This window comes from Corylus avellana, chromosome ca4 (assembly GCF_901000735.1).
Source record: "Corylus avellana chromosome ca4, CavTom2PMs-1.0".
In the NCBI taxonomy this organism is placed as follows: Eukaryota; Viridiplantae; Streptophyta; class Magnoliopsida; order Fagales; family Betulaceae; genus Corylus; species Corylus avellana.
Window position 1 is genome coordinate 9,629,096 of NC_081544.1, and position 15,112 is coordinate 9,644,207.

Genomic DNA, 15,112 nt, shown 5'->3' on the forward strand with positions numbered 1-15,112 from the left:
AAGCTGAGACTAAAAACATGAGCGTATTCCATCCGAAAATTGTTATTAAAGCCCATCTTTAATAACGTTGTTGATCGCCTCTAGTCATTGCGGCTGGCCGCTACCAACTCCAACGAGTTTCTAACCTCGGCTGTCACCTACCATCTCCAAAAAAATATGGCGAAAAAGCTTTCCTTTCAACTTCAACCTTCCAAAATCTTTCACCTTAAATTTGAGGGAATTTTTTAGAGTATATTTGATTACCCTACATTTAGAGATTTGATTAGATTTGAATAAATTCAAATCATCTCTAAGCTTTATAAATAGAGTCTTTTGTACACAATCAGATTATTAAGTCAATAAGAGCAAAGGCTTTATCATGTGAATGTAGGTCATAAATCAAACCACATAAAAACCCGTCCCTATTTTGCATTTATTCCGTTATGTATTTGTAATTCCTTTGTGATTTTCTTCAGTCCTCACACTACAAATAATCTGAAGCCAACAAATCCTCTCAAATCTCAAAACTTGGATGAATGCATTTCGATCACATGTTTGTTGATGCTAGATTAGCCTTAAGACTATAGGTATCTCAAGAGATACAAAAAGGTTCCTTGTAACGACTCAGAAAAAAGCTCTCGCCACATTTGCGCTATCACTCTAAAATAACTAATCAATTTGGAACTCTCTAGAATTCTTTATAAAGCATAATTTTATCAAGTAATTAGGCAATATGGAACGTAGTACTTATGACTATCTTTATAAATCACACACTATATTGACTACTCCTCATCTTCTCAATATAGGACCAATGTGTTACATTCCTTCCCTAAAATCATTGCAAAATATTGTATGACAACGCAAAACATTTGTCTAGGACCAAGTCTCATAGTTTGTTTCTCAATCCATCAAACTATCTTGTACACATCTAACTTGTATCCGATAACAATCATTCTTATCCCGTCATCCATAATGTGTAACATGCTACATAATGTGGGATGAAAAATTACAAAAATAATAATTTTTTACAGGATTATTCGTGGAAACTTAGGCCTCCTTACTTTAGGGTAGTTCGAGGAACCCTAAACCTCCCAATAACAAAGGTAAACATTTGATAAATTAACTCATTGACTATTTTATTAACTTTTCTCATGTCTTTAAATAGACACTTACAATAAGATAAGATAGATAATACTCAACTAATGATAGACTTAATTTTAAATAAACATCTTAACCTAATTGATAACTAATAATCCTTATTAACTAAAATTCTACTTCAATACAAATTCTAATCTAACATAATTTCTAATTCTAATGCTAATGTAACTCTAGTTTATCATGTTCTTGAGGCCTCAAGAGAAGATAAGCCTTGGAACATATCCTCCTTTAGTGACCATTCTAGACACCACCAGTCCAGCAGCCAATGCAGCTCCAAATAATGTGTGCAATCTCACACAGTAGTACTTAGCCATGAAGATCTTTTGTTTGTCCTGTAAGAGTAAATTTTATAAAACTAAGCTAAAATCCAAATTTAGGTTAGTAAATAAAAGGAAAAAAGAATAGGGTCTGCATTCCCTCTGCTTTCTGATTTCACCATCCCATACACTTCCCAATCATAGCACAACCAACATATACCATCTGGCACAACTATCACTTGGACTGCATTTTTTTAGCAAATTTGCATCTTTGGGTGTTCACCATGGCATGATGCCACAATTGTGAAATCATATGTAATGGCTCTATCAGAAATAGAGACAATTGAAATCTAAGAATTGAGGCATCTTACAAGTTCACCACTGACCTTATGGTTATCTTCGACGTATCTAACGACCATGTTTCCCATGGGCAATGTCAAAGCACAGAGAATCTGGAATAAGCCATTATTGAGCAAATGAGCGACGAGAACCCGGTCTAAAATGAGTAATTAACCAGGCAGAAAGTTGAAGGAAGAGGAAACAAAAAGAAATATATTGCCATATATCCAATTAAAGGACTTACAATGCAAGTAAAAGGGAGGGCCTTGATTAGACCAAAAGCAAACAAAAAGAAGTAAAGTGCTATGACAGCCACCTTCACTACTCTTGAACCTCCTCTGGTGCCAACCCTTACCTGCATACAAATATGAAAATACAGATAAATTATATTACTTTATTTGTTTCTCTTTCAATGTCTTAAACTTAATAGGCCAGTTAAGATTATTCACCAGAGGGGACATTTTTCCAACTGCCCTATCTCCTTCCACCTGAATGATAGGTAATTCATGTCAGCTGACACAGTCAACCAAGGAAACTGGAATGCAGAGTTTGTTGCTATAGAAGTAAAATACCTGGTGAAAGTGGCTACAGAAAAGGATAAGGGCTGTTGTGAAGCCAACAAGGACTGATGCAGAAAGAATTGTGTCACTTAAGGGAAGATAGTTCATCTCACTGTCAAAACCACCTGAAGTCAATATTATAGCCATGCAAAAACTGAAATATAAAGCTATATATAGGTCAAATAACCTTGGGCTGCCCTGCATTAGGTAAAAAGCAGTACTAGCAAATGGGCCAAATGCTGCAAAGCACAGGGGTTCTCCCAATCCTTGGTAGCTTAACCGAAATGGTGGACACTGCAATAGAGACAACATCAAACAGATGCAAAAACCTTTGTTCCTTATTTCTGGTAAGATTCCAACCTAAGACCTGCCATAAGCCGAACCCCAGCCCTTTGCCACTAAACCAAGGCACTAGGATAGCAATGAGAAAACATGGTTTTCCAATGTTTAGGTTGAAAGTTATTGCCCACTGGGGAATCAAGTTCTTATAAATATTTCAAAATCCAGGAGCTTGAAGACCCTTCTACTACTTAAGAGACTGAATAAAATTAATGGTTTTAAAATGGGAAGCTAAGTAAAAATTTAGTAAAAAGCATGAAAAGCCTTTTGCATAGAGTGGCATCTAAGTAACATACATAACTGTTCATATTAGTTCTTCCACCTAAGATTTAGAATTCATTATTTTACTTCCAAAAATTCCAACAGTCATGTCTATACCTGATATATATAACCACAAATAATTGCACATGCCAGTAATACTATTGAACGCATATTTCCAGCCTCCACAGAGGCCCAAGTCAGCCCCATGAAGCCAAGGGCAAGAAATGAATAAGCAGCAACTAAGGTTCCTGTACGGCTTCCCAAATGCATTACATACTGTAATTAGCCAATTGTTATTCTAGATTAAAACATAGAATGAATTAAAAATAAAATTTCATAACATCCAAAAACAAAAAATAGAACTTACCTGCCAACTAGGTTTACAACAGATTCTTTTTTGTTCTTATCTGCTCCAGTGTCGTAATCATAAACGTCATTGCTGAAGAGGCCAGAGGAAAGCAGTTAGCATAAATCTGTCATGAAGATAATTAGTAGGAGGGAGTCAACAAATTACAGTTATGAATATAAGGATTTCTGTTGGAATATTGACTTAAGCTCATTAGATGACTCTACACATGTAATTATAGGATGCAACCGGATCGTCTTCTCTTGCAATGACCACTAACATAAGGGCCCACTTAGGGTTATTTCAGAGAGAGAAATAGAAAAGAGAGTAGAAAAGGATCAAGAATTTAGGTGCATTTAGGGGTCAGGGTTTGTCTGAAACAAAAAACTATAACCTCCTTGATTCTATTGAGATACACTGTCAGTTTTGCTTGTGAACCTATGCCAAAGGTCAAACCATGTATGTCAGTGTGCTTCCATTTACTTATAGGTTGTGTCATTGAATTTAGTTGGAAATCTGACTGGATCTAGGTTTCTTCGCAACAAATTGGTATCAGAAATGCACAGCAATGTCATGAGATGGCCCATGTGCATAGAAAAGCTGGTTTGGTGGCTTGGAAGGGCACATGCAGTACTATAAGGGAGAGGACCTTATAAGGCTTGAAGAGTGGATGTAGCTTCTCTATTATGGCATCTGTGGTCTATAACGACTAAAGCTCTTGTAGGTGAAGTATGTGCATGAAATGAAGATCAGGAACATGAGCATATGGAGTCTTAAACCCTCTTATCAGAGGAGTTAGGATTGGGAAATAGTGCCGAAGGTCGAGTATAAGGCAAGCGTGTACTTTCTACATATTGCAGGAAACAGGAAGTCAACCTGCCAAGTGCCAAGAGCATGACAATTAGTTGCAAAGTTGCTAAATGAGAGCTATGGCTTGAGAATAGCAAAAGACTCATTTAGAATATAACAAGTTATTGTGCAAAATAGTTAAAGACTCTCCTTCAGCTTATACTGGATTATTAGGAACTATTGAAAGAAGCAAATCTGTTATGAATCCTCATGTATAGGAGGTCTGAGACTGGGTGGATGTTGTAGTCTGGTTAGGTACTTAATGATAAAAAGCAACTAGCTGTTATTTTCTTGTTGGATTCCTGAGGAAGGAATCCAACAAGAAAATAACAGCTACTCCATATGTGTGTGTCCTCATACTATAAATGTATGCAAGTACAACAAAACAATGATTGAAACCTAAAAAAAATAAAAACAAAAGAAATGTCATATTTCAATGCCTACTAGATAAACTGTAGCTCTGTATCAGATTCACAGTTAAGCTTGCTCAGACACAACTCATACTCAACTCACTACCCGAAACAGCAAATGACTCACCTTAACCCTTTAGCCTCCTTTTCCCCTTTGAATAGGAAAAAATAAATGACTCACCTTAAGTTAAGCCATGTGATAATAAGAGCTGAGGAAGCCAAGAGAACAAAATAACGCTTTGCTGAGCAGACGCCTGTCTGAAAATAAGCAGCTGCACTGCCTACCTGCTTGTGAATAATAAAATGAAGAGAGTAAGACACAAACGAAGCGTATATGATTTAATCTGCAGGGAAAAAGACTCACAGATGAGTGCATTATTGAGATTCTGATCCCAGTTGACAGTAACATATTCAAAGTTCATTGTGACAAATAAAAAGTGAGTGGATGGATAAAGACTGCAAACTTTTCACCAAATTAGCACAAAAGATTAAATCAGCCCTTAATTTATGTTCACATTTCTAGAAAAGAAAGTACATTGCACTCCTTCAGAACTGTCATTTTGCTAGACAACATTCTTCCTAAATTCTCAACAACTTTAGAACTGTCCTTTTGCCAGCCAAAACCTTGATTCAGGATTCACCACTAGCGAAGCAGACACTGAGTGCTATCATAAGTAAATTTGGTTGCAGACAAATTATTTAGTAAGTGCACACACACAAAGACTTTGAAATTATATGTAAATTAAAGAGTAAGATAAAAATTAAGAGATTTGCTTTACCAAAAACTTATTTCTGATGCTAACAACTATAATCTTAAGTGATTAGAATGGTACTTAAAGTGTTAGAAAAACTCACCGTGAGAGGAACCAAAGCAACAGAGTATATTGGTAATTTAACTGCCCTCCATATCAAGGTTGCCTTAGAAACAGCACCTTCTTTTTCCTCTTCATTGGTAGTGCCAGAATGGTCTGCTTTACTATCCAAAATTACTTGTCGAGATTGGTGCCCTTTTTTGAATTTTAATTGTCTTATGCAAGTTCTTTGGAAAAGTTGTCTACCATTGTTGAAGAAACATGATGATCTTTTGGAGTCCGGATTACACCTAGAAATGAGCAATGTCAGTGAATGCTGAAAATTTGGTAATGAGCCCTCTCTCCCTTTCACTCGTCCACCCTAAAGAAAATTTATTTTAGAGTAAAAACCAAATAAGGCAAATCTTAACTCTTAGCTAATCATCAATCTTGCAATCTAAGGAGAAGGTGTCTCAAATAATAATCAGTAAGAGTAAGACATGCTTCCCAAAAAGTTATCTGCTCCAAAAATTTAAATTCTTAGCATTTCACCATGCAAAAGAACTATTCTTTCTCTCTACAAAAAGCCAGATTGGATGGGTTCCACTATCCTTTATAAGATCACTCATAGACCTCACAAATTGGAATCATAAATCACAAGTATCTGTAAACTTCAAACAGAATGTCTTAAATTTATTCAAAGCTTCTAAGAATAATACAGAACTCAATTTAGTTGAGAGGTATAAGAAGGAACTATCTCATGATTGGTGTTTTCTTGTCCTAGTCATTTGAAAGGTAAAAAATAAAAAAAGTAATTACAATATAGCATTAATCCTGTTTTGAAGCCGTTAAAGTAATCACAATAGCATTAATCCTGTTTTGAAGCCATTCTTGTACCAAAGAAGTCCAGTCTCACGAGAACAATTACCTAGTGTTCTGAGAGTAAAAGAAAGAAATGAAACTTGCCTTGTCCTGTAACTCTGATACAGGAGGTATTCATTTAGTTTCTTCAGACCAGACCCTGGGTTTAGATTACAGAATGTGGAGGCCATTGGTAATCTGTTCGAATCATTATTATCTAGAAACAAGGAGAGAGACATTTATTGCTATTGAGCTATAAGCATAGAGAATAACAGTTGAAAAACACAACAAAAAGAAAAGAATAATAGTAACAAGGATCTGCACTTAAATGATGAAAGTTACTTGAGGCTGGAAAATTTTTCTATTAGGCCTGGTTACATAAAGACAGATCAGTGATCATGTACAGCATGGTTTTATATGGGGCCTGGTTGCTACATCCAATGGCACAATTCATACATTGTATATTAACAGAAGCACCAAACCATCAATCAAAATAAAGAAATTAAGTACTTCAGAATATTGCAATCATTTGGCATCTTGAATAATTGCTTGAAATGAACCAAATAATATGAGAGAAGGTTGAGTCAGTCATCAATGTAAACAGATACAGAGATTCCATCAAATCGATATGTAGATAACAAAGAAAGTCCAGCTGCTTACTGTTTAAATTTTTTAGCTTTTCTATCCTAAAATGTCCTTATATCTTACTGAATGGGCTGAGAACAGTTTGTGAATGATTTATTTAGTTATTAAGTATAATGCAGCCTATAATTGACCCAAAAGTGTAAAAATGAAAATAATAATTCAGCTATAGTACTAGTATTTTCTTGCAGGCTCCCCATCCTTCTTGGTTCCCCAAAGGATTCTGCCTAGTCTAGTTGTGGATGAACTTAAATTAGAATAAGTCGATTCGGTGACATGACATGTCATGTAACACTTCAGTCTCATATTAAGAAAAATAGTAGCTCACATAGAGTGAGCGGTTAATAAAGACACTCATAAGTACTCCTAAATAAGCGATTCTTCGAAAACTGCAATTATTTTGGAGTGATATTGCAAATGTAATTAGCGCTTATAGTTACATGTCTCACTCATTTCTTTTTTTTCTTTTTTTCAAACGATTCCAACACTCAGTAATAACATTTCCTAAGAACACAGACTGGGAAGATTTCATTTAGCAAACAATCATAGCGTACTCTTTAACATTCCATAGATAGACAATTTCAAATAAAAATACAAAACTTGGAACTAAAAAGAAAATATCCTAGTAATATATATTAGACTTCCTGTGCTTCAAGAAAGAAAAGTACCTTGCAGGGTCACTCTAGCACCTGGAAAAGGGTCATCTTTCTGAGTCTCTCTCTCTCCTCCTCTTCCTTTTGCTATGTATCTGAGACAAGATAAGGGGTGCTGTTGTCAGGGTCTCTTTGGGAATACAATAAAAGTTAACGGTAAAAGAGTGGACTGTCGAAAGGGTGCCGCCCCAATCCACTCTGATCCTGTAATCTATCTAATGAATCCGTGCCCAGTAAAGTATCGCCACCTAGGATTACAAATGGAACCCACCAAGACGAGCTCACTAAGTGAAAAAATAAAAAGGAAAATATATTTTAGTTCCTCCAATTATTATTTATTTTGTAAAACGTTGAAACGACATATACTGTCATTGTGTGTTAAATTAGGCTCTTATACATTTTTTTTTTCTCAAAATACTCTTTAAATTATTAATAAATAAAATTAAAAATGTACAAAATAACATTTATTTGAAAAAAAAGGGGGGGGGGGGGGGGGCGCTAACCCTTTTGGTATTTTTAATTTTTTTTAAAAAAATTTAGTTATTTAATAATTTTAATTTTTAATAAACTTAAGGGTATTTTGGAAAAAAAAATGTAAAAATGTCTAATTTGACACGGAGTAGTAGTATGGAAGACCCTAATGTCATTTTTTTAAGTTTTGAAGTACAAGCGTAAAATGATTAATACTTTTAGAGGTTAAAGTGTATTTTCTAAAAAAAACAAAACAAAAACAAAAACAAAAACAAAGTAAATTAACTCTGTCTATTTTGAATTGTTATCAAATAATTCCACACATTTGTTAAAAAGAAGTAATAAGATATGGACAGAATTGATAATGGCCCAAAATGTAATATGCTATTTGATAAAATTGAAAACCAAAAGAATTAATTGGTAACGGCTTAAAACAAAATAACAATTTGCTTTTTCCCCATAAAAGTTTAAATCGACAAAACATTCCACCTAAATAATGCAGAAATCCATAAATCTCATAAACCTGTTCACCACTCTCTCCAATTGAGTTTCCTCTCATTTGTTCCAATACATGATTATAAAGAAAAGTGCTAATGGTATATAGGCTGAATAGCTTTTACCAATGACATGTCCGCACAAGGGAGTGAAAGGGAAAAAAAATTTGAATTAATGATCTCTACTTCATGATGTATGATTTACAACTGATTGAGCTGCTCCTTAAGAATGTTTTTACTGTAATTTTCAACTGATCATGTGGTTGTTCATAATTAGTTTAATAATTAAAAGTATATAGTTGACTATCTAGTCATTAATTAATTGAATTGATAAGTAATATTTTTATTTAATTATTTTACTAATTATTATTTTTTGGATAATTATTATTATTATTATTTATAAATTAATGTGACTGTTTATAATTATTTGACCAATTTTAAACAGTTACATTAAATTTACAAAAAAAAAAAAAAAATTATAGTAAAAATTATGTTATCCCAATTAACATTCGTTCAAAAATGTACCACGTCACTTCTAATTACTCTAACAGCTCAAAAGAAGTTTTCAAGAGATAACTCAATCAGCTGGGACTACGCCTAATGAAGTAGATGTCACTAGTTCGAATTCTCCTCCCCCTCTTGTGCGAACATGTCAAAAAAAAAAAAACAGACATAATGGCCCATTAGTTAAAAATTCTATTTTTCAAAATTATTTTGAAAGTAACATGTTTTTTAGTGGTTTAAGGAGTAGTGTTGTACATGGAGGTGGTTCTAATCCTTGTGGGGCTGATGACACCGCTTTGTTTTTGTTGAGTTGAAAAAAATCCCAAAATTGCAAAAAGGGACAAATTACAAATTTGAATTGTCTTAATTAGAAACCAAATATTTGGAAAGATATTTTCAACTACCCATGAAATAGCGCCTACTATTTTTAAATCGAATGAAAGCCCATGATTTCATCTTTAACTTAATTCTCATTGGCTTGAACAAATAGTCCAAAAGACTACTGAAATGGCAACTTACATCTCCCACCGACCCAATTAAAAGCTAGTCCAAGCACAATCTTACATGAAGCACACGCCCATGATTAGTTACATAGCATTTCTCGAAACTAACATAACATCACATATTATGTCTAGGGCTGTTAAGTGAGCGAAGCGTATGGCGAGCAAGCTCAGGCTCGGCTTGAATATTAAATGAAGCACTTTATGAACACAAATCCTAGCTCGAATATTAAACGAAGCAAGCTCGGCTCGACTTGGCTAGGCTCGTGAGCAAGCTCGTATAAGCTCGTGTGTGTGTGTATATATATATATATATATATATATATATATATAAACTAAGTAATACATAATTAATTATAAATCTCATAATTATTAAAATCTTAAAATTGCATTTATATTTAAGCGTTAGAGAATGAAAAATTCTAAACCCTTCGTGATTAAAGAGAGAGAGAGAGAGAGAGCAATCATTAAAAAAACCTCGATTCAATTAGAGCAGACCCAAACGAAAGGAAGAAGAATCAAATAGAAACTATTGAGGGAGATTGCAAAAGGCATAAACTATTGAAGAATCATACAGACTCAAACACTATCACTACCTGTTTGATGAGCGAGAGTGAGAGAGTGGGAAATGAGAGTTCAGGTGGAAGATGCGTTGTGACTGGTGAGGGGGATTGAGAGAGAGACGTTGAAAAAATAGTTTTTTGTAGGGGCGTTGTCTCAATGCAGTCTAAATGTAACCTGTTAACTTGTCCCACATTGTTAAGAAAACATTAATCTCCAAGTTTGCTTATCTATAAAAGGTTGCATATCCTCTCTCTTTGAAACCAAATGCCTTGCTGTATTGACTCAGGCTCCATACTCGATTAGCCAGGTTAAGCAAATACTCATATGCAAACTAACTTCTTAAGCTGTTTAAGAGTACTTGAAGTTAAATTTTTTTAAAAAAAAACAAAAACATTAATGAGCTGGCTCGGCTAGACTTATTATTAGCTCGAGCTCGATTTTTTTGGCTCGCCCTTGAGCTCGAGTAAAATTTAAACGAGCCAAGCCTGAACAAGGGAAGCTCGCTCAAGCTCGGCTCGTTTACACCCCTAATTATGTCTATACATAAATCTCTGCTTTTTTTTTTTTTTTTTCTTTTTTTACTTTTTTTTCAAGGAAATAAAGAAAAAGGGAAAAAGGAAACAATTACAACATATCAAAACACAACAAATGGGCTGGGTAACCCGACAATAAACCTCAATACAACTAAATTAGTGTTGTAAAGCATAAAATAAAAGAGATTTTAAGCGGCCCACTGCTGATCTTGGCTCCTCATCCACCATGGATGATGCAGTATTGATTGAATTTGATCATTTCAAGTTAGTGAGTTTTTGTGTTTGGATGTTCTAAAAAATGCTAAATGTATACAAATATATATAAAATAATGTAAAAATTACTAACATTTTCTATAAATGCATAACTAGCCGATAAATTGACCTTTGACTAGCAATGCGTATACACCGAAAAATAAGAAAGAGAAATGTTAATGTTCTTCTATTATTCTTCTGGTGTCCTCTCAACTATGATGTGATTTTTAAAATCATCAATAGATTAAAAGTCAATAATAATAATCTCAAGTTCAACGATAATTTTAAAAGTCACGTCACAGTTGGAAGGACACCAAGAAAACACTAGAAGAAAAACCTAGCATTTTCCAATAAGAAATAAGCAACATTTATGCCTACAAATTTAGAAGTTTCTAGCATTTATACAACGTAGATATATTTAGAAGATGCCGGAGTTTATAAAACATTTAATGTAAAGTCCACTTAATCCCCTCAAACTACCACCCCAATGACAATCTACCCCTCAAACTATCAATTACGACAATTTACCCCCAAACTACCGAAACAATGACAATGTACCTCTACTTTTAACAAAATGACAAAATTACCCTTACTAAAATAAAAACAAAAATACTATTTTTTTTTCTTCAAAATTTTAAGGGTATTTTTGTTTTATTGAAAATTATATATGGGTAATTTCGTCATTTTGCTAGTATTTGGAGAGGTACATTGTCATTGTTTTGATAATTTGGGGGGTAAATTGTCGTAATTGATAATTTGATGGGTAAATTATCATTAAAGTAATAATTTGAAGGGATTAAGTGGACGTTATATTTAGAATTTTCAATTTAGCGACCTTTTATAATGCAAGTCAATAAATGAGTCACTATTTTGACATCGTTTTTTTACTATTCACTGGTGGCTAAATTAAATGTCGAGAAAAGATTTGTGGCTAGAAATTAACCACAACCGTTGGGCCAGTTATTGGTTAACCACAATAAGTGATTATGTGGTTATTAAAGGTCGATTATTAACCATTAACATTTTCTAAATAATGTGCCTTTTAGGCCTCTTTAGTGTTTTGGGCCTTTTTACGGTTTATAAGCTCATGTTTTTTATTTTTATTATTATTTTTTTTATATATATATAGCGAAGGAATATCAAATTCATATCCGGCCAATACTTTTTGTTTTTTTTTGGTGTTGCAATGACTAGAGAAATATCATGATCTTGGAATTGATTTTCTGTACAATTAATTAATAGTTGGACCATTCCCTAGTCCCTATATATATATATATATATATATATATATATATATATAATAACGACAAAAAAAAAAAAAAAATCGCATCTCCTATCAAAGAAGTGTTACCAAAACTAAACAAATTATTATTATTATTTTGAATGAACACAAACTTGCAACTGACTTCTAAAGTCTTAACATGATCTCTAACAGAGTCCTAAGCCATAATATGTCAAATATCATTAATATGTTAATCTATCATTAAACTAGTATTAAAGTCAACAAATAACATCTAGAGCCTAGAGGTTTAAACCTACAAGCTTATATTATGAAAACAAACCAATAGTGAAACAACGACTACAAGAATGAGTTGAACTAAGAAAATTACCTCCTTAGAAGCACAAAGGACCAAGAGACTCCTTCTCAACCAAATTACTCACACACACACACACACACACACACACACACACACGAGAGAAAAGGATTGCAAGGGGTGGAAATAGACTGAAAGGGCATTGACGCGGGGCGGGGGGGAGGGGAGTGTATTTATAGATGCCCAATGGTCCGTGTAACGATTTAGAAAAAGACACTAACCACATTTACGCTATCACCCTAAAATGATTAGTCTATCTGGAGCTTCCCTATAATTTCTTATAAAGTCTAGTTTTACCTAAGTAACTAGACAATGTGAGACTTAGTACTCACGACTATCTTTATAAATCATCAACTCTATGTGGGCTATTATTTATTTTTCTAATATAGGACCAGGGTGTTAAAAACTTTCCATCTTAAACTTTAGATATCTTCATTAAGGCCACATCATGTAGTGCTCAAATACCACATGGTCTGGCATTACTAAGTGGCTTTGATATTATTTGTAATGATCCAAGAAAAAGTGCTAGCCACATCTACGCTATCGCTCCAACATGACTAATGAATTTAAAACTTTCATAAAATTTCTTATAAAGCCTAATTTCACATAATAACTAGGCAATGTGAGACTTATTACTATCCTTATAAACCACACATTCTATGTGGATTATTCATTATTTTTTTAATATGAAACCATAATGTTATAGTCTGAGAATAAAGGTAAAGCTTTATCTATAGTATTGCCAACTACTGAACATCCATGGTGTACCTTCGAACGTTCAGTATACTATTAGACCAATCGTCATTTGATTTTTAATTAATCATTCATATCATACACTTCGAATGTTAGTGTCTAGGGTTATTGTTGAATGTTCAGACATTGCACCTAGAGTTTGACTTGAATGTTCAGCTATCCACTTTGAACGTTCGATTGAAACAAAAGTCGAAATTCTTACTCCCAATGGTCGCTAATGAACCTTAACAAACTAATTAGCCCATCCAAGGCTCATTTAACCCTAATAAATAATTTGGGTATTACAAACACCGTTTCGGTTGTTCACCCATTATACACCCCTAATAATGATATGAGATGGTTTGTCTTTATTGTTGTGTTAGATGTACATGCATGTGCATGTTACGTACTTATGTATTATGAGGAAGAAATATTTTGCTATTAATGATTTTTCTACTTTTTGTTTATGGTGGTAAGTGCATATTTATAATTGGTATTTGTGGTGGTTGCCTTTGAAATTTGCAGTTGTCTTTGTCTTTGTTCTTTTGGGAAAAGTACACATATTTATTTAAACTACCACTTAATTGATAATAGTTTTTTCAAATTTTTAATTGTGACAATGTTTCATTTTCCCAAACTATCAAAAAATTATCAATGTCCCCATTAATGACGAAAATATCATTAATAAAACTAAAATTAAACAAAAAAGGGAGTGGAATTAAAAAAATTAAAAAAAAAAAAAAACATTTTTGTTTTATTGACAAAAAATTAAGGTCATTTTTGTCTTTTGATTGGCATTTGGGAGGAACATTATCAATTTTTTTGTAATTTGGGAGATATTGTAGTTGTCCTAATTAAAAATTTAGAAAAATATTATCAATTAGATAGTAGTTTAAGGGGGTGTAGACTTTTCTCTAATTGTTCCTGTTGGATGTACATATATGCACATAGCATGTTACATTTTACAATGAGGAAATATTTTGATATTGTTGGATTGAGCAATTTTAAAGTTTCTCTTCTATCCTTCTAAAAATAATGTAATTTTAGAATTTAATAGTAATAATCACATGTCTAATGATAACTGAAAACACTTTTAGTCTCACAAATTTAATAATAAATTTGTAAAAATCAGACTAAAGATGAGAAAGATAATCATTTTTCTCAAGATATATTTACAATTGTTAGATATTTACGTGACTACGTGTAAGTTTTTGTGGTCGTAAGAAACTGTATGAGTCAGCAAATTTATCAGGGCGTTTAGATATAATATAACTGTACAAGTACAACATGCAATTTGTACCAGAAAATTTATTGTGACTTTTACAGCAAGTAATTTGTACAAGAAAATTTATAGCCCATATTTAATTTATTACAGCTGTCTCAATCGTACTGCACTAGTCCCATACTATTTTGATTGATTGATGTCTCTCTGTATTCGCATTATTGTTATTTGCTGTGCTTGATGGCAACCTCGGACGTACGAGTAATGATATAAAAATGGTTAGAATTATTTTAAAGTTATTTTAAATATGTCATAAATTTTAAAATTATTATTAAATTTAATATAATTATTATTAATTTTTAACTTTTAATTTATTAATAATTTTAAAATTTACGTCACATTTACAAGAACATTAAGAAGATTATAGTCATTCTTATATCGAGTTTGCATGTACAATACTAATACATTAATTGCCTCCTATCGAGTTTGCATGTCGGACAAAAATACTGTTAAAAAAAAAATGTTTTTTAAAAAATGTTTTTTTTTTTTGTCTTTTTTGAAATTATTAGTAAATTTGTATTGACCATTATTTAATTTGATTCAATAATAATTTTAAAAGTTACATCAATTTTATGAGTATTCAAATGAGACACGAGTCTTATTTCTAAAATTACTTGTCCAACAAACCTGTAATCATAGCCAGTTTAGCAATTATTATTTTTTTTTAAAATGGTTAAACGCATTTTTCCATATCATCTTCAATTTTTTTTTGCAAAAAAAATAATCACTTTACATTTATA

At 32.7% G+C, this 15,112-nt stretch overlaps 1 protein-coding gene across 1 annotated transcript; it reads right to left on the bottom strand.

Moving 5' to 3' along the window:
* Positions 1-969: 969 nt before the first annotated feature.
* Positions 970-7,569, bottom strand: LOC132178989 (2-carboxy-1,4-naphthoquinone phytyltransferase, chloroplastic). The gene is made up of 12 exons (XM_059591589.1): positions 7,461-7,569; positions 6,256-6,367; positions 5,354-5,600; positions 4,680-4,783; positions 3,261-3,332; positions 3,011-3,149; positions 2,481-2,587; positions 2,306-2,405; positions 2,183-2,221; positions 1,978-2,088; positions 1,781-1,846; positions 970-1,469 (listed from the first exon to the last, which is right to left on the bottom strand). The coding sequence occupies exons 2-12, from the start codon at positions 6,339-6,341 to the stop codon at positions 1,332-1,334; spliced, it is 1,209 nt and encodes a 402-aa protein (XP_059447572.1). The 5' UTR covers positions 6,342-6,367; positions 7,461-7,569; the 3' UTR covers positions 970-1,331.
* Between the last annotated feature and the right edge of the window lie 7,543 nt (positions 7,570-15,112).